Consider the following 21,270-nt stretch of genomic DNA (forward strand, 5'->3'; position numbering starts at 1 on the left):
ATATATATATATATATATATATATATATACTTTATCCTCAATGCTTTTGGATGTATTCCAAACTTTTTCCTGTGGTTGTATGTGATCTATCTTCACGAATGGTGTATGTGCACTCAAGAAGAATGTATATTCTGCTGCTTTAGGATGAAAAGTTCTAAATATATCTGTCAAGTCTGTCTGGTCCAGTGTATCATTCAGGGTCATTGTTTATTTATTGTTTTTCTGTCTAGATGGTGTGTCCATTGTTGTAAGTGGAGTATTAAAGTCCCCTGCAATTACCACATTCTTACCAATAAGATTGCTTATGTTTGCAATTAATTGTTTTAGATATTTGGGTGCTTCAGAAATCAGTGAATAAACTGATTCAGTTAACTGTTCAGTCTTCTTGATAGATAGACCCCCTAATTGTGATATAATGCCCTTCTTCATCCCTTGTTACAGCCTTTACTTTAAAACTAGTTTGTCTGATATAAGTATGCTACTCCAGCTTTCTTTTGACTTCCAGTAGCATGATAGATGGTTCTCGATCTTCTCACTTTCAATCTGAAGGTGTCTTCAGGTCTAAAATGTGTCTCTTGTAGACAGAAAATACATGAGTCATGTTTTTTTTTAATCCCTTCTGATACCTTATGTCTTTTGATTGGAGTATTTATTCCATTTACATTCAGTGTTATTATTGAATGATATGGGTTTAGAGTCATTGTGTTATCTGTAGGTTTCATGCTTGCAGTGATGTTTCCGGTGTGTTGTGGTCTTTGCAACATTCACTCACAGAGTCCCCCTTAGGATCTCCTATAGGGATGGTTTAGTGGTGATTAATTCCTTCAGGTTTTTTTTGGGGGGGGTAACCTTTTGCTCTCCTTGTATTCTGAATGACAGGCTTTTTGAATAAAGGATTCTTGGCTGCAGAGTTTTCCTAATACACATTGAAAATTTCCTGCCATTCCTTTCTGGCCTGCCAAGTTTCAGTAGATAGTTCTCCTACTACCCTTATGCTTCTACCTTTGTTTGTTAAGTCCCATTTATCCCTAGCTGCTTTCAGAATTCTCTCTTTATCTCTGTATTTTGCCAGTTTCACTTTGATATGTCGTGCAGAAGATTGATTCAAGTTACGTATGGAGGGAGTCCTCTATGCCTCATGAATACCCCCAGATTAGGGAAGTTCTCACCTATAATTTGTTCAAGCACACCTTTGACCCCTTTCTGTCTCTTCTTCTTCTTCTGGAACTCCTATGATATGGATATTGTTCCTTTTCGTTGAGTCACTTAGTTTTCTAATTGTCCCCTAATGATCCAGAATTTTTTATCTCTCTTTTTCTCAGCTTCACCTTTTCCCTTAACTTTATCTTCTATTTCACCTATTCTCCCCTCTACCTCTTCTATACTGGCTGTCCGGCCTTTAATTTGTTTTGCACCTAATTACAGCATTTTAAAATTCATCATGAGTATTTTTTTAGTTCCCTTATCTCTGCGGCAAAAGATTCTCTGCTGTCTTCTATAATTTTTCAAGCCCAGAGATTAATTTTATGAATATTATTTTAAATTCTTGTTCAGTTTTATTATTTAAATCTGTTTTAATCAATTCTTTAGCTGTCATTTTTTTCCTGGAATTTCTTTTGAGGAGAATTCTTCCATTCCATTATGTTTCATTATTTTGGCTTGTTTTCTGCCCCTTATGGGTTTTAAAAGCTTTTTATTTGCATGCACCTGTGAGCACTACTATATTAAAGAGGGTTCATATACTGTGCAGGGCCTGGCCTTTCAGGAGGTGTTTTGTAGAGAGTATTATTTTCTCTCTGTTCTGACTTTGGTTAATTTATCTCCCTAATTGTAGTGATGCTTTGGACCCTCTACCAAGTGTGCTTTGATTTGTTCATTGAAGTAGCCCTGGGAAGGAAAGCAAACAAACAAACAAATACACAAAGAAACAAACAAAACAACAACAACAACAAAAATGAAACACCAGTTATAAGTAAACTACAGGGTGTTGACAGTGCTGATGGAAGAGGCCTTATCCCATACAAAGAGAAAAATGACAGGGGCGAGGAAAAAGAAAATAAAATAAAAATTTACCAGACAGAGAAACTATACAGCTTAATGAAGGAGGTGTGGAACATGTATGAAGAGAGTACAGTAAATATGTCTGCTTAAACAAACCAACAACCAGAGTAATCAGAGTAGAGAAGAGGGAGATAAGAAGGAGAAAAGGAAGGAAGAATATATCTATATAATAAGAACTTTCTGATAATTAAATCAGGCAGCACAACAGTGCTGGTCTTGAGGAGGGGCTGTCTGGATTGTCCCTGTCAATCCCACTCTTGTAGATTTGCAGTTACCAGGCAAGGAGTGACATGGTTTGGTGTAGGCATGTCCTGCCTCCACTGTGGGCCTGCTGTCTGTTCCCTGAAGCCACACCTTGCTGGTGAAGGGGAGAAAAAAAATGGTGACACCCCAGTCTCTCCTCCACGGACCAGGAATCACAAACCACTCTGTCCAAACCATCCTCACTGTACCGCAGGCAGAAACCAGGCAGTTTGTCCCATTCCACTGACTCCCACGCCTCACTGACACTTGGCTGGGACTTCAACTCTGATGTCTGTAAGGTTCCCACTTTTTCCAATCCAGTTTTGAGGAAGTGCCGCTCCTTTGAGCAGACATATTCCTTCTTCCCACAGCAGTCTGGGGAGGGAATCACTTTCTCCCACTGTGGACTTTGCCTCTGAACTAGTTACTGAGCCTGGGCTGGCTTCCCTTCTCCCCAAGTGCATGAACAGGACAGCCGGCCCCAGTTCAGGGAAAGCCCTGCAGTTAGAGATTGGATCTTTCTCCAACCTGGTCTGTGGTTTTTCTCTTGTCCATATAAATTCCTAAACTTCCCCAGCCCCTCTTTCTCTTCCCCTTGTCTCTGCAGAAGGGAATCCCTCCCCTCTGCTTGCTTTATCTCTCCCAGTTCATAATCACTTACCTATGGCCTATCATGTTTTCCCATTTGGTCCCTGGAAACGTTTCTGTCACTTTGCTGCCTGGGCTCTTGGAGTTCAAAGTCCTTTGGCCTCAACACTTCTTTCTTTGAGAGATGAGCGAACTTAGGAATCCCTTACTTCTCTGCCATGTTGGTCCCTCCCTGTGACTTGTCTATTTTAAGGGAAGTCCACCTCCCTTTCTATTTCTAGTCTCCACTATAGTATTCAATACATATTTATATTCTATCTTTTGTTTTACTCTAATTGTTTCATGTGTGTATTGCATCACTAAGATTTTTTATGCCACTTGGTGGACAAGCCTTGAATTCCAAATTATTATCTCACAACTAAATACACACACACAGACACACACACATGCACACCACATATATATTCATCTTTTTTCCTTTGGAAATTTATTTATGATGGCCAGAAACAAATATTAAATGATACAATTTTGACATTTAAACATGGGTTCTGTCTAGGTTTAAATCCTAGCTCCTCCATATACTTCTTGTGTGAACCTAGGAGTGATTATCCTTCCTGTGCTTTAATTTCTTCATCTGTAAAAAAGAGATAAAAATATCATCAACTCCATAGTGTTATTTTTAATTGGAATGTTTTTCAGATTTACTCTAAAGTAGTTCTTAATATGAATGAATTTAGACCAGCGATTTTATAATTTTGTTCCCATCTATTTTTTCTTTCTGTTACTCCACCCTTTTGGGGGTTTAATTTGATTTTATTTTTTTAAAGAAATTTACTTTGGGGCACCTGGGTGGCTCAGTTGGTTGAGCATGTGACTTCGGCTCAGTTCATGATCTCACCGTTCATGGATTCAAGTACCACATTGGGCTTTCTGTTGTCAGTTCAGAGCCCATTTTATATCCTCTGCCCCCCCACCTCTGTCTGCCTGTCCCCTGATCACTCTCTCTCTATATATAAAATTTAACAAAAAGAAATTTACTTTAATTCATTTGGGAGATTTTTAATTTTTTTCTATATAATTATTGATTTTTTCCATTATTTTTAGTGGTTTCTTCAGGGAGTATGTTATACCTCCTTTCGTCTTATACCACTGGTTGGTGTTAATATTGCCACTTCAAGTAAAATGTAAGAATCTTGCAATTATATGTATCAATACCAAAATCACATCCTTTGATGTGGTTGTCATATGTCTTATAGCTACATATATTGTATATATAAATCCCACAACACAATATACTATATAAATTGTTCTATATTATGGTGATATTATCCTCTTAATTTTATAAATTAAACTATTTTTTAGATTTATATGCTGTTGTCATAAATAATGCAGATCTTCTCTATCTCTATAACTTTTTCCCAATTTTGTCAATGGTACCATCATGAAAAACTATAATATAGTGTTCAGTTTTCATTAATGTAGACAAAATAAAAAAAAGAGTTCTCTAATTACATGGAAGTCTTGTGATGCTTTTTAAAAGCCAACTCCACCTCATTTTTTGTCCTTAATCTCTAGTATCCGTTAATCTGTTTTCCAAATCTATAATTTTGTCTTCACAGTAACGTTATACAAATAAAATCATACAGTATGTAACGTTTTGGCTTTTTTCCCTCACCACAATTTCCTCGAGGTTCCCCAAAGTTGTTCTGTGTATAGATAATTAATTACCTTTATTGCTGAGTTGCATTCAGTGGTATGGATACACCACAGTCTGTTTAACAATTCACCTGTTGAAATATGTCTGGGTCATTTCCACTTTTTTTAATATTACAGAAGTTGCACTTAATATTTGTGTACAGTGTTGTGTGTGAAAACAAGTTTTATTTTATCTGAAAAAAACTCCCAGTAGTGCAATTTTTAAGCAATATGGTGGTAACATATTTAGTTTTTAAAGAAACTGTCAAACTTCTTCAGAATGTCTCTACTGTACTATCTTACATTCCCACCAGCAATATGAGTGATCTGCTTTCTCCATATCCTCACAAACACTTGGTGTTTTCACTCTTCCTTACTTTAGTCATTTTGATAGATGTGTCCTCATATTTTGTTGTGTTTTAAATTTGAATTTTCCCACTGGCTAATGATTCTGAACATCTTTTTTCATGTATTTATTTGACCTATCTATGTCCATTTTGTAGAAATGTGTGTTCATGTCTTTCATCCATTTTTTCATTGGATTTTTTATATTGTTGAGTTCTTTATAGATTATAGGTTCTAATTCTTTGTGGGATATGTGGTTTCAAATATTTTCTCTGTAACTTATCTTTTCATTCTTTTATGGAGTACTTTCACAGAGCAAAACTTGTAACTCTGAACAAGTCCAGTTTATCAAATTTGTCTTTTATAGATCATACTTTTGGTGTCAAGTCTACAACTCTTTGTTGAGCATTAGATTCCAAAGACTTTATCCCACTTTTTCCTAAAGTTTTTAGAGTTCCATATTTTATATTTAAGGGTATTATTCATTTTGAGTTACTTTGTGTGTGCAATGTGAGATTTAGGTCAAGGATTTTTTTTTTAACTATGATAGGTGTACAGTTTCTTGGGCACTATTTGTTGTAAGAATTATCCTTTCCTCATTGAATTGCTTTTAGAAATTTGTCAAAACTCAGTTGGGCATGTTTTTGTGTATCTACTTCTGTATTCTCTAGTTTGTTCCACTGGTCTATCTGTGTGTGACTTTTTCTGCCAATACAACACAATCTGGATTACAGAAGGCTTTACTCTTGGGTATTGCTAGTGTGATTCTTTTTTAAGAAATTTTAGCTATTGTGTTAGTATGCATGTGGTGCTACAACAAAAATACTGCAACTAGATAACTTAAATAGTGGACATTTATTTCTCATAGTTCAGGAAGCTGGGAAGTCCACAATCAAGTTGCCAGTGTAGTTGGCTTCTGGTGACATCCATCTGTCTGCAAACATCTTCTTTCTCACTGTATCTTCACATAGTGGAGAAAAAGTGCACTTATGCCTCATCCTTTTCATAAAGACAATTGTTCCATCATACAACATCCGCCCTCGAGAACTCATCTAAACCTAATTAACTCCCAAAGTTCTGACCTCCTACTATCATCATATTAAGGTTGGGGCTTCAACATATGAATTTTGGGGGACATAAACATTCATAATAGCTATCCATAATAGCTATTATAGGGACTGTGCCATTCCTTATAAATTTTAGAAGAAGCATATCTATGTCTAGAAAAAACTTTACTGGAGTTGATAAGAATGTCATTAAGCCCGTGTCTGTGTGTTCCTGTGTGTTTGTATAATTGGTCCCACTTAATGTAGCTATGCAGTAAGTCTTAACATTTTGTCTTCATATCTCACTGTGCAGTCTTGTTTTCTCTCCCGTACCCTCAAATAACCTTTTGTACCCTAGAGAGTGTTGCCAAAAAGGAAAATTCTTCCCAGGGTATTATTTTTATACACATTTTTGTGAATAAGTAAGTTGTTCTACTTGACATTATAGTTTTTAAATTTATCTCCATAATGACCTATTTGTCTCTTGTTTATTTTCCTTTTCTAATTTTTTAAAATTTATTTATTTTTGAGAGAGTGAGACACAGTGTGAGTGGGGAGGCATGCGAGAAAGTGGGAGACATAGAATCTGAAACAGGCTCCAGGCTCTGAGCTGTCAGCACAGCTTGAATCCACAAAATGCATGCTCATCACCTGAGCCAGTGTGCAGTGCTTAACCAACTAAGCCACCCAGACACCCCTCGTTTATTTTCCTTTTACTGTATATCTAAATGAAATCAGTATTACACTGGAATATGAAAACAGATTTTCTGTTACCATATAGTCATTTGTTATTTGTTTCATTTTTTCTGTTACAATTTTTCAATGAACATTTTTGTACATGTCTCATGCATATTTGTGAGAGTTTCTCTTCACCCAAATTTGGAGTAGAATCCCTGGGTTTTGGGGCACATGTATCTTCAGCTTTATTAGATGTTGGCAAAATGAGTGTACTAATTATTTAAATGTAACTTTTGTTACATAATCTCATACCCTAGCTGATTCTTCATATTTTTAAGAGTTTTTAATTTGTGTAATTTTCATGGATGTAAAATATTTCATTTTTGGTTTTGTTTGACTTTTTATGACCACTCATGATTCTAAACTTTTCTTTATACTTTTATTGTATTTCTGTTTTTCTCTTATCTTTTGTATTTTCTGTTTAGATATCTTGTCTCCTTTTCATATGTTTTTGGATAAACATAATATATTTTGGCAAAGTATTTACAAAGAGTACCAATTTTCTGTACAGGAAACTGTGTGTGTGTGTTTGTGTGTGTGTGTGTGTGTGTGCAGATCTGTAGAAGTTTTATAGGAATAAAGTTTACATATTAAAACAGAATTCAGAAAAATGTTTTGTAAAAACAGTTTTTTTATCTAATATAAACTTATTGCAGTTTTAAAATAAAGGATAAAAAGGTAGCTTTCTTATATTTTGTACTGAATGAGGTTAGCATTTTTTTTCTCCTTGAACAGCACAAAAAGTGCACTTCTCCACATCTCTTGTTATTTTGCTTTGATCATTATAAACTGACAGCCATGCTTATGAGCTTACCTAGAATAAATAAATGTCATAATCTAGGTAAACTGTTAACTCTAAAAAGAATATTTTTACTTTTTTATGAGACAAATGTAACTCCTTTTAATTCTTACAACTCTTAACCACTCTTCTAATCATTCCATTATATTCTGTCCATACCATTAACTAGCAAACTACTTCAATGTTGAAGCTATGAATTTTCTTGATTTTTCACAATATTTCAAGAGACTTAGGGATATGCCCAAAGAAATTTTTCCAACAATAAAATTTTCTGAAATAATGGTTTTGTAATGAGATTTGCATTTTTTATGTTATTTATTTCTAGATGGCTACAAATACCTTATAGATTAAATTGTTTTTCTTCTCTTCACAATATCTAAAAAAACTAGGGGAAGGGCATATTGTTTTTTACTTTCTTGTACAAAAAGAATACTTGAGGAGCAGGATAGTTTTTATGACTTTGCTCACACTATAAGTAGGGAAAGGAAATGAGAATATGATCAGCTCAAGGATTCTCTATAGATGACTTTGCTACTTACATTTTATATTTTTATTTATTCCAGGAATGTCGCCAAAGACACATTCTGTGACAAGCCTGGGCTTTTCTTTTCAAATGGACTTTCACTTAAAACATCTCAACTATACGCTAGCTATAAGCCTCTTATGGAGCTCATCATTTCTGCATGACCAAGCAGGCACTAATCAGATTTGAAAGAAATAAACACTCTTAAGTCGAGCTCTTAAATTATTATTAACTTCCATATATTACTGTTTGTTCAGCCTTCATGTTAATTGGATTTGTAATTACTTGTGGAAAGTTTCAAGTAAGTTTTTACATTTGTATATACAGTTTGATCAGTCCTCACAATTCTGTTTTTCTTCAAATGCCTCTTTTCTCTTTCTTCTTCTGGGACTACTATAATATGAATATTATGTTTGATGGAGTCATTGTGTTCCCCATGCCTATTCTCATTTTGCACAATTCATTTTTCTCTCTTTTGTTCAGCTTGATTACTTTCCATTACTCTGTCTTCTATGTCACTAATTCATTACTCTCCTTCTTTCCATCCTGCTGTTAATTCCACCAAGCATGCTTCTCATTTTCATTTATTAAACTCCTTATCTCTGCTATGTTATTCCTTACCTTTGTGTTGAGTCTCACTCATGTCCTCCACTCTTTTCTCAAGTTCAATGAATATCCTTATGACCATTGCTTTAAATTTTCAACCAGGCATGTTATTTATATCTGTTTTGCTTAGATTTCTGGCTGTGGCCTTTTCATGTTCTTTCATTTGGGATAAATTTCTCTGTCTCCTCATTTTGTATGTCTCTCTGTGTGTGGTTCTCTGTGTTAAGAAAGTCAGCTGTGTCTTCTGCTCTTGAAAGCAGTGACTTTCTGAAGAAGAGGTTCTGGAATTCCCTCCAGTGCAGTGTCCCCTGTTAACCAGAACCTGGCACTTCGGAAAAGTATCCTATGTTAGTTGATTATGCTTTGCTTATAACAGAGATCTTGATTCCAATAAGTTTACTTGGAATGTTTACTTATCCAGATAACATAAAGGTAATGCATAATTAGTTTCCAGAACTCATTGATTTTGCCTGGGGCTTCTCAGGAAAACTATCTGAGATTCTCTTCAATTATTTATATGCTAAGTACCAGCAAGAGACAACACATTCATGAAGGAGAGATGATAAAAGCTAACATTGAGACTTAAAATGCCTGTAGGAAAATAGATTGAGAAGTTGGAAATGAAGAGTAATCTGTTTGTAAGTTGCATAAAAGTCAACTATCTATTAATGTATATTTATTTTTTAGTGCCGGAACAAACATATTATATCAGTTAGCGTTCTCCAAAGAAACTGAGCCAATAAGATGTGTGTGTGTGTGTGTGTGTGTGTGTGTGTTTTCTCTGTATCTGTCATCTATCTATAGAGAGACATTGGTTTATTATAAGGAATTGGATCATATGATTATGGAGGCAGACATGTTCCAAGATATGGATCAGCAAGTTGGAGACCCAGAAGATCCAATGGTATAGTTTCTATCTAATGACTGGCAGGCTTGAGACCCAGAATAGCCAATTGTTCAGTCTGAATCTGAAGTCAGGAAAAAAAAAATGATGTCCCAGCTTGAAGACAGGCAAGAAGATTCCTTTTTACTCAGGGAAGTGTGACATTCTGTTTTTGACCTTAAACTGATTGGATGAAACCCACCCACATTAAAGAGGACAATTTACTAAGTATGTCAACTTAAATGTTAAACTTATCCAGAAACAGCCAAAATTATGCTTAACCAAATATGTGGACACCCTGTTGCTCAGCCAAGTTGACACAAATTTACCATTACACATACAAAAACAGAGAGGACAAGGAAAGTTATAATTAGATTTATAGAAAACTGTAGACAAAATACATACCAAAACTTTGGAAAAGATATTCATTGTTTACAAGATTTTAAAATCCACTGCAAGTAGAAACTTAAAAATGTCTTCACTTTTCCATATTATGTATGAAGAAACTGTGATTAGAAGTTACTTTTCAAGATTATACAGCTCATTACCATAAAGCCAGAACTAAAACCTAAACCTTACAATTGTGATATTCTTTCTAAGAATAAACTGGTATAATTTTCCCTTATCACCTGTACACTACATGGAGTTGGATAAAATTCAAACTAAATTTCAAAATGGTATTGGTGAAAGCATTTTTGATACATGATTGTTATAGAAACACTTGCCTTTGTACAATGTAGTGATTCTGATTTAAAGTACTTTGTACACGGTTATTACTGAATTATATGGCAATTCAGAGTTGATTCAAAACATGCCCTTTTTTTATCCTCTCAGAAAGACTTTTTAAACAACAACAACAACAACAACAAAAAGACCTTGAATACTCCCTGTGAAAGTAAAGAGCATGATAAGGAGGTGTTTATACAGGCATGGGGCCAGAATGGACTATTCATTTTCAATTTTTGGTTACTGAGAGAGGCACCTCTTCTAACTTAACTAGCTTAGAAAACCACTGCTCTCTTCCTTCAGGTGTGGACTTAAATTACTGTTAATACATCCTCTAGTGAAGAGAGGGAAACAAACCATAGGACTCTTAATGATAGAGAACAAACTGAGGGTCGATGGAGGGAGATGAGTAGGAGATGGGCTAGATGGGTGATGGGTATTAAGGTGGGCACTTGTGATGAGCACTTGATGTTGTATGTTAAGTGATAAATCGCTGAATTCTACTTCTGAAACCAATATTGCACTGTATGTTACCTAACTAAAATTTAAATTAAAAAACACATTCTGTAGTGGGGTGTGTGTGCTTTTAGTCATGGGTAACCAACACTGTCCCATGTTTCTGAAACTATTCAGGTTTTTAAGTAAATATTAATGTAAAAACATTCACATTTTTAGATATTATGTAAAAAAGTAACTACAAACCTGCATGAGAGGACTGATGACAAGATGTTCTTCCCTTAATGAGCTACCATTAAAATTTCCATGAGTACCTAAAAAAAAGATCATAATAAATCCCTTGGTACAAATTCTTGTAGGACAAAATAGTGCATTTTCAGAAGTGCACTAATGGGGAATGAATCTGGCAGGGGTGAGTAGAAGGAATCTATAAGGAAGTGAGTTTAAATACTGCTTTTGTTCACTTGCCTGGGTTTAAGCCACAGCTAATATAATTCAGGTAAGGAAGAAGAAGCTGGGTTAGATTTGCAAATCGAGGTGGGAGGGCTGTGAGCATGCAAATCCAGCAGCTGCAGTGTGTTGGGGTAGCTGCTTTCCTGTGCTAAGCTGTTTTACTACTTTAAGATCTGATCTCATCATCCTGTCAGTGTGAATTCCCACCTACTATTAGCTGAAGTTTTCTGCTTCAGTTAGAAAGCTAGAAGTGTTCACAGGACACCACCACAGGCAGTGGGGGAAGGGAGGGAAGCAAGAAAGACTGCTCTCAGCACTTGTGCTTTTGTTAGTTCTACAGAAGAGGCAGGGAAACAGGAGATAAAGGCTCCATTTCCTTTCTCTGAGAGAAGGCTTTTGTCTTTCCTCCAGCAACAATGTCAGTGGCAAAAAAGAATTTGATGTGAAACAGATCCTAAGGCTACACTGGAGGTGGTTTCGTCATCCTTCTCAAGGATCCTCCCACACTGGAAACTGCCTTCAGCAGGAAGGATATGAGCTTAGAGTGACCCTGGTTCAGGGCACATTGAACAACCACTCTCAGGACAGAAACAGACTGAAAAAAAGGAACAATCCTTTCCATCCCAACATACTAACATCAGTGCCAGGACTAGCCCCTGACCATCAAAGAGCCTTTCAGAATTGGCACTCACAAAACCTGATAGAACATTTTCGAGCAAATGAAGCTACTCCTATGCAGTTCCAGAAGGGAATTTGTTTAAAGAAGCCTGAGAAACACTTAAAGATTTGGAGATGATTGCTGCTGATAATACAGAAGATTCTACAGTGAGGTAGGAATTTTCAATTGCATAGTTGAAATCCATAGAATAGGTTAACTCTTCAACTCTTATTTAGTGTTTAAATAAAAGTGCTATAATTATCTCTGAATTTGTATGCAGCCAATCAACGTTTACAAGAACTCCCTTCCTCTAAGTCTATAAAGGAAAAGAGTAATAATTCATAAGTTTTGATAATTAAAGGGAAATATGTTTTAGGGAAATGAGTTTACTTTTCTGATTCCATTCCAATTCTGTTAAGATCTCTGTTTTAGGGCTAAGAGGTATTTATTAAAATTACTAACTTTTTGTAAATATATTCTGTGGCTTGAAGGTTCACATACTTGTGATTCTCTATGCAAGTATAATGAGTTACATGACTAGAAACTCTGACTTTGTGAGGTAGGCCAATTTTGACAAAATAAAAGCTCTAAGTGCTCAGCACATTCTTATCTGTTCTATAGTACATAGTTTCTGTATTTACACTAAATAAATACATTATCTTTATATGAGAGTACAGAACCGCTTCCTTTGGCATTTGAAATTTATTTGAAGTTGTATTTGTTTCATAGATAGTTTATAACCATGAAAATATTTGACATAAAGCAAGTAATGAAATGGTCCTTATATCAGTGAGATCGTAGACTTCGAAATGGAACATGTCAGCTATTTGAGGATATTAAAATGAAATAAGAAGTGATAATAAAGTATAGCTTCAGTATAGTTCATAAAATATTTGATTATGTCTTCATTTTTGTGCCCACTAACTGTTTGAAAAAGAGAAAACTACGTTCTGTATGCCAATCTTGTCCAATATAACTGAAAGGGCGGGCCTATGCCGGCCAACTCCATCTTGTTCTGTGTCCTTCACCTTGACCACGCCTCCTCCCCTTGAGTAACCACCCGCTCACCTGCCTAACAGGACTCGGACCCTTCCCCAGCCAATCGGCTGAGGCCACAGCCATTACCTCACCAACTGCACCTAGGCCCCAATAAAACCTTTGTCTTTTTGAAACTCGCTCTCTCTCCCAGGTATCTCACCTCTGCATCGGTACAGGTAGGAGATTGAGCTCAGCTAGCTCCAATAAAGGCTCTTTTGCTTTTCCATCGGACTCGGCTCCCTGGCGGTATTTGGGGATCACAAATTCCGGGCATAACATTTGGGGGCTCAGCCCGGGATCCCCAAGACCCCCAAGGGACCCCTGACCCGGAAAGCCTGACTGGCCACGGTTAGTGTCTGTTCGTTCCATCTTTTCTGTGTGAGCTAATTTCTGAAATTCTGGTAGTGCCCGATGCAGTCTAAGTGGACGCACTGGAGGACCACGGACCGGGAGTTTCAGAAGACGTTCTGATCCTCCCTTCTGGAGGGACGTGGAATCCCCTCAAAGGTCTGAGACGAAGCAGGTCACTCCCGCGGGTCAGCGTGAGGCCGTCATCTAGCTTTCGGTTTTGGAGGGACGTGGAATCCCCTCAAAGGTCTAAGCTAGCTTTCAATTTTGCTTCCATGGAGTTGGAAGACTTTCTAAGGGCCCGCTGTTTGTCTGATTCTGTGTTTCTCTGTTTTGTTCTGTGGACTTACTGGACAGATGTTATGGGACAGACTCAGAGTACCCCTCTACCCACCCTCTTGGCTTATGCCCTTCCTAGCCCCGCTCCCTCCGGAGCCAAAACCCATTCTTGCTTTGCAGGGGACAAAGAAGAAGGAAAACAAGAAAAGTCTTACCCAGCCTTCAGCACCCCTCTACCCTGTCCTACAAGGGAGGTACTGAAGAAGAATTAATTTTTCCTCCCCTGTATAACCCATCTAGGATGCCAGAAGAACACCATCCTCCCCCTCCAGGGGAGGCAGACGCTGTTTGAGAGGGGGAGGTGGAAACGCTCCATTGGGAAGCCCTCCCTTTATCAGGCAAAGGGCTCAAGGGGAGCAATCTGCCTCCACTGCCGACTCCACTATTATGCCCCTGCGAGCCACCGGACCCCCAGACGCAGAGGGGAATCAGCCCTGTCACTATTGGCCTTTCGCCACTAGTGACCTCTACAATTGGAAAGCTCAGAGGCCTAAGTTTTCTGAGAAACTGGCAGGGCTTATTGATTTATTAGACTCTGTTCTTTTTACCCATCAGCCCACGTGGGACGATTCCCAGCAGCTTTTGCAGGTCCTGTTCATGGCTGAAGAAAGAGAAAGAATCCTCAATGAGGCCCGAAAACTAGTTCCGGGCGCAGACGGGAATCCCACCACCAACCAGGCTCAGATAGATGCCTCCTTCCCCTTAACTCGGCCCCAGTGGGATTTCAACATGGCAGAAGGTAAGGAGAGGCTCCAGGTCTACCGCCAGACTATAATGGGGGGTCTCCAAATGGCTGCTAGAAACCAACCAAATTGGCCAAGGTAGGAAATGTACAACAGGGAAAAGATGAATCTCCGGCTGCCTTTTTAGAATGGATCATGGAGGCATTCCGTACCTATACCCCCATGGATCCAGAGGCTCCGGAAAGCAAGGCAGCTGTTATCATGGCCTTTGTAAACCAATCGGCCATAGACATTAGGAGAAAATTACAGAAAATAGATAGACTAGGAGAAAAAAGTCTGCGGGACTTACTGGTGGTAGCCGAAAAGGTATATAATAACCGGGAGCATCCTGAGGACAAGCAGGCTCGCACCATGGTGGCTGCCAGCAGTAAGCAGACTCGAAACCTGGCCAGAATACTACTAGCTACCACTGCTGACTTCCCTGAGGAACAAGACCGCCTTCTCCAGCAGCTGGCAGATGACGCAAGAAAAGGTAAAGAAACCACCAGTGGGGGGAAGCAGAGCCTGCAGAAAGATCAGTGCGCATACTGCAAGGAGATAGGGCATTGGGCCCGAGATTGTCTGAAAAGGCCCGGCGGGAAGGGAAGCAAGACTGATCGAGTAAAAGTCCTAGAGCTAGATGAACTAAGTGATTAGGGGAGTCGGGGTTCGGACCCTCTCCCCGAACCCAGGGTAACTCTTAAAGTGGAGGGGACCCCTGTTGACTTCCTTGTCGACACCAAGCACAACTTTGGGTCCTCCGCACCCCACAAGGAAAACTACCAAGCAAGAAGTCCTGGGTACCAGGGGCAACTGGTATGAGCCAGTATTCATGGACTACCCGAAGAACTGTAGATTTGGGGACAGGCCGGGTATCCCACTCCTTTATGGTAATACCAGAATGCCCCTACCCACTGTTAGGATGGGACTTACTGACCAAGATTGGAGCTCAGATAACTTTCAGACAAGGGGGGCCTCAGGTCACCAATGGCAAGGGCCACCCCATCCAGGTCCTGACCATGAAACTGGAGGATGAATACCGCCTCCACCAGGAGGCGCTCCTGAGAGAGGATAATATAGACAGATGGCTACAAGAATTCCCCTCGGTTTGGGCAGAGACAGGGTGGGGGGATAGGACTAGCTGCTCACAGGACCCCGGTCCTGCTAGAGCTCAAGCCAGGAGAAAGTCCGGTAAGGATCAAACAATACCCCATGTCTCAGGAGGCCCGGAAGGGGATCCAGCCACACATCCAGAGACTACAAAGCCTAGGGGTACTAGTTCCTTGCCAGTCTCCCTGGAACACCCCCCTACTGCTGGTCAAAAAGCCTCACACAAATGACTACCGACCAGTACAAGACCTCCGGGAAGTAAATAAGAGGGTCATGGACATACACCCAACTTTTCCCAACCCATATACTCTCTTGAGCTCCTTGGCGCCCTCCAGGGTCTGGTATACTGTACTAGATTTAAAGGACGCCTTCTTCAGTCTGCCGCTGGCACCCCAGAGCCAACCCTTGTTCGCCTTCGAGTGGCATGATCCAGAGGAGGGCTACAGTGGGCAACTCACCTGGACACGGCTACCTCAGGGATTCAAAAATTCACCCACCATCTTCGACGTAGCACTACAGGAGGACCTGGGCGAGTACAGAAGGGAGCACCATGGCCTCACCCTCCTACAGTACGTAGATGACATCCTGATTGCTGCCGGCACAGCCAAAGACTGTGAGCGAGGGACCCAGGACCTGCTGGCTACCCTGGGGGCTGTAGGGTACCAGGCATTGGCTAAGAAGGCTCAGATATGCAGGGAGAGGGTAAGTTACCTGAGATATATCTTGGAGGGCGGACAGCAGCGGTTACCAGATGCCAGAAAAGAAACTCTCCTAAAGATCCCTACTGCACCTCCCGAAGAGAAGTAAGGGAATTCTTAGGATCAGCCGGCTACTGCCGCCTCTGGGTTCCAGGTTTTGCTAAGATCACCAGGCCCCTATATGAAGCTACCAAAGAGGGGAAAACATTTAAATGGGCTGAAAAATAAGAAACTGCCTTTAATCAGTTAAAAAAGGCCCTCCTAAGTGCCCCAGCCCTGGGCCTACCAGACATTATGAAGCCCTTCCACCTCTTTGTAGATGAACATAAGGGAATAGCAAAAGGGGTTCTAACTCAAGCCTTAGGCCCCTGGAACCGCCCGGTGGCTTACCTGTCCAAGAAACTAGACCCAGTGGCTGCCGGCTGGCCACCATGCCTGAGAATTATTGCGGTGACAGCACTCCTAGTCAAGGACGCAGACAAACTGACCCTAGGACAGGAGATCTGGATCACGACCCCACACGCCATTGAAGGGGTCCTGAAACAGCCTCCTGATATATGGATGAGCAACACACGTATGAGTCATTACCAGAGCCTCCTACTCAACCCCCCATGAGTGTGGTTCCACCCCAGTGCAGCCCTCAATTCTGCAACCCTGCTGCCCAACCCTGACCTAGGTGCTCCACTACATGACTGTGCAGGAATCCTGGAACAAGTACATGGATTCCAGATGGACCTGACCAACCGGCCCCTCCCCAATGCCACTTGTTTCACTGATGGTAGCAGCTTTGTGCGGGATGGACACAGGTATGCGGGTGCAGCGGTAGTCACTGAAATGGACACCATATGGGTGGAGGCTCTACCCTCCGGAACGTCAGCCCAGGGAGCAGAGCTCGTCGCCCTTACCAAGGCGCTAACGTTGGGAGCTAGAAAATGGCTTAACAACTACTGGACTTGGGAGACCCAGTTTTACCAGACCTGCCCAAATACTCCCAGGAGGAGTTACAGTGGATCAAGAAACTCCCCATGGCCCAGGAGATAAAGGGATGGTGGTATACACCTAATAAGGAGCTCGTGCTGCCAGACCGTCTTGGAGTCTCAATATTAGAGCACATGCATCGGTCTACTCACATGGGGTCCTGAAAATTAAAAGACTTAATCCGACATGCCGGAATCAAGATTCACCAACAGGACACCAAAATAGAGCAAGTTGTATCTGCCTATAAGACCTGCCAACTCACCAACGCGAGAGCCACATTAAATAAAAAAGGAACCAGGCTCAGAGGCACCAGACAGGGAGACCAATGGGAAGTCGACTTCACTGAGGTCAAACTAGGAAAGTATGGGTATAAATATCTTTTAGTATTTACAGACACCTTCTCTGGCTGGGTGGAGGCATACCCAACCAAGCATGAAACGGCTCAGATGGTGGCTAAGAAGCTACTAGAAGACATCTTACCCAGTTATGGTTTTCCTGCCATGGTAGGATCAGACAATGGACCAGCTTTTATCTTGCAGGTAACACAGGCAGTAGCCAAGGCAGTGGGGGGAAACTGGAAATTACATTGTGCTTATAGGGCCCAGAGCTCAGGACAGGTAGAAAGAATGAATAGAACCCTAAAAGAGACCCTTACCAAATTAACCATGGAGACTGGCAGGGACTGGGTGACTCTCCTACTGTATGCCCTTTACTGGATTAGGAACACTCCTTACACTCTGGGTTTTACTCCCTATGAGATCATGTTTAGCAGGCCACCCCTTATTATTCCCAACCTTTAGTTTAAAGATCAAGAACTTTTTCTTTCCTTGAGAGGGCCCCAGAGGGTGCACGAGGACATTTGGCCGTGCCTTCGTGCCATCTACGAGGCTGGCCCGACCCCAACAACTCATCAGTACAGGCCGGGAGACTGGGTCTACGTCAAGAGCCACCACCGAGAGACCCTCGAGCCATGCTGGAAAGGACCCTACATCATGGTGCTGACAACCCCAACTGCTCTCAAAGTAGACGGCATCACGACCGGGGTCCATCACACCCATGTTCAGCCAGCGGACCCCTCCTCGATCCAGAAGGATTTTGTCACACGATGAGCCGTCAATCGGGACCAACACAACCTGCTCAAGCTCACCCACCTAATATTGGTAACTCTGTTAACTCTGCATGTCATTGCTCATGCTGCCGGAGGTCCCCACGCCCCCCCCCCCCCCCGAACATCACCTGGCAGATCACAGACACCAGCTCGGGGACAATACTTAATCAGACGTCCCAGAGCCACCCCAGGGACACTTGGCTCCCAGAACTCTGTGTAAACCTCCAAACTCTGTTCCCCTTATCACCATAAATGCAGCCAGTCCCATGATTGGATCTGTAAGCTACATGACAAGGGGGGAATGAAAGGGCGGACCTGCGCCAGCCAATTCCATCTTGTTCTGTGTCCTTCACCTTGACCACGCCTCCTCCCCTTGAGTAGCCTCCCGCTCACCTGCCTAACAGGACTCGGACCCTTCCCCAGCCAATCGGCTGAGGCCACAGCCATTACCTCACCAACTGCCCCTAGGCCCCAATAAAACCTTTGTCCTTTTGAAACTCACTCTCTCTCCCCGGTATCTCACCACTGCGTCGGTGCAGGTAGGGGATTGAGCTCGAGCTAGCTCGAATAAAGGCTCTGTTTCTTTTCCATCAGACTCGGCTCCCTGGCGGTATTTGGGGATCACGAATTCTGGGCATAACAATAACTTAACCTAGTAGATTTTTACTTTTTTTTTCTTTTATGCTATCAGATTTTATTTCCCCATATATTGTAGACACAACTGATAATCTTGGCAATGTAATTAAAGTGAAAAAGAACCATAAAAAAATAAGTATTTTTATATATTTTAAATTATGTAACATTTCAACATGAAGCTATGCTTATTGTTCGGAAATAATCTTCGTTTATTTGATGTACTATGTCTCTACATAACTATAGAGGAGAAGGACCAGCAAATTTGCTTCTAGATATGTTTTTCTTTCCATAAAACTGCCTGACAATTCCTTCCTTCCTTATGTAATATCAGTAGAAAAAACAATATAACATTATGACAAATGACAACTGTGAAAAATAATGCCTTTATAGAAACTCAATCTTCTTAGTGAAATATAAACATGCAAAAGACTTTGTGAAATGACTTTAAGTATAATTTTAGGTTGTTTGTGATACAGACACTATAAGAAGTAAAGTGTGTATATATGAATTCCCTAAATAATTTGTGATTATGCAAGAAAATGCTATATAACTGCTGGGATAGCAAGTTGTATTTAGTACAACTAATTGGACTTTAAAAATAATATGTAATATATGCTTTTAGATTCAGCACATTTTTATGAATATGATTTATTATCAAGTTGACTTACCTACCACACCCAGTGCTCATTCCAACGAGTGCCCTGCTCAATACCCATCGCACATTTCCCTCTCCCCCACCCCCCATCAACCCTTAGTTTGTTCTCTGTATTTAATGGTCTCTTGTGGTTTGCCAACCTCTGTCTCTGTTTCTATTATTTCCCCTTTCCTTCCCCCATGGTCTTCTGTTCAGTTTCTCAATCCACATATGAGTGAAAACATATGATATCTGTCTCTCTCTGACTTATTTCACTCAGCATAATACCTTTCAGTTCCATCCACATTGCTGCAAATGGCATGATTTCATTCTTTCTAATTGCCAAGTAGTATTCCATTGAGTATATAAGGCACATCTTCTTTATTCATCAGTTGATGGACATTTAGCCTCTTTCCATAATGTGGCTATTGTTGAAAGCACTGCTATAAACGTTGGGGTACATGTGCTCCTATGCATCAGCACTCCTATATCCTTTGGGTAAATTCCACAGCGCTATTGCTGTGTCATAGGGTAGCACTATTTTTAATTTTTTGAGGAACCTCCACACTGTTTTCCAGAATGGCTGCACCAGTTTGCATTCCCACCAATAGGGCAAGAGGGCTCCTGTTTCTCCACATCCTTGCCAGCATCTGTAGTTTCCTGATTTGTACATTTTGACCAGCCATTCTGACTGGTGTGAGGTGGTATCTGAGCATGGCTTTGATTTGTATTTCCCTGATGAGGAGTGATGTTGAGCATTTTTTCATGTGTCTATTGGCCATCTGGATGTCTTCTTTGGAAAAGTGTCTATTCATGTCTTCTGCCCATTTCTTCAATGGATTATTTGTATTCTGGGTGTGGAGGTTGGTAAATTCTTTATAGATTTTAGATGATAGCCCTTTGTCCGATATGTCATTTGCTAATATCTTTTCCCATTCTGTTGGTTGCCTTTTAGTTTTGTTGATTGTTTCCTTTGCAGTGCAGAAGCTTTTTATCTTCATGAGGTCCCAATAATTCATTTTTGCTTTTAATTCCCTTGCCTTTGGATATGTGATGAGTAAGATATTGCTCCAGCTAAGGTCAAAGAAGTTGTTGCCTGCTTTCCCTCTAGGGTTTTGATGGTTTCCTGTCTCACATTTAGGTCTCTCATCCATTTTGAGTTAATTTTTGGGTATGATGTAAGAAAGTGGTCTAGTTTCATCCTTCTGCCTGTTGCTGTCCAGTTCTACCTGCACCATTTGCTAAAGAGACTGTCTTTTTTTTCCATTGGATATTCTTTCCTGCTTTGTCATAGATTACATGGCCATACATTTGTGGGTCCAATTCTGGGTTCTCAATTCTATTTCATTGGTCTATGAGTCTGTTTTTGTGCCAATACCACACTCTCTTGATGATTATAGCTTTGTAGTAGAAGATAAAGTCTGGGATTCTGATGCCTTCTGCTTTGGTTTTCTTCTTCAATATTACTTTGGCTCTTCGGGAGCTGATTCCATTTCCTCTCTGGTTATGGGTCTGTTCAAAATTTCTATTTCTTCCCGTTTGAGTTTTGATAATGTATGGGTGTCTAGGAATTTGTCCATTTCTTCCAGGTTGTCCTGTTTGTTGGCATATAATTTTTCATAGTATTTTCTGATAATTACTTGTATTTCTGTGGGATTTGCTGTGATAATTCCATTTTATTGTGATTGTATCTATTTGGGTCCTCTTTTCTTTTTGAGAAGTCTGGCTAGGGGTTTATCAATTTTGTTTATTTTTTCAAAAAACAAACTCTTAGTTTCATTGATCTGTTCTACTGTTTGTTTCCTTTCCTTTCCTCTCCCTTTTTTTTTTTTTGAATCT

The 21,270-nt window shown here is 40.2% G+C and overlaps 1 protein-coding gene across 1 annotated transcript in view; it reads left to right on the forward strand.

Moving 5' to 3' along the window:
• Positions 1-21,270, forward strand: part of KLHL4 (kelch like family member 4) — a 321,514-nt gene that overhangs the window by 136,485 nt on the left and 163,759 nt on the right. Inside the window, 2 exon segments of the mRNA XM_043569993.1 lie at positions 11,574-11,893; positions 11,896-11,992. Of these exon segments, the coding sequence (XP_043425928.1) occupies positions 11,574-11,893; positions 11,896-11,992 (417 nt within the window).

This window comes from Prionailurus bengalensis, chromosome X (assembly GCF_016509475.1).
Source record: "Prionailurus bengalensis isolate Pbe53 chromosome X, Fcat_Pben_1.1_paternal_pri, whole genome shotgun sequence".
Lineage (NCBI taxonomy): Eukaryota > Metazoa > Chordata > Mammalia > Carnivora > Felidae > Prionailurus > Prionailurus bengalensis.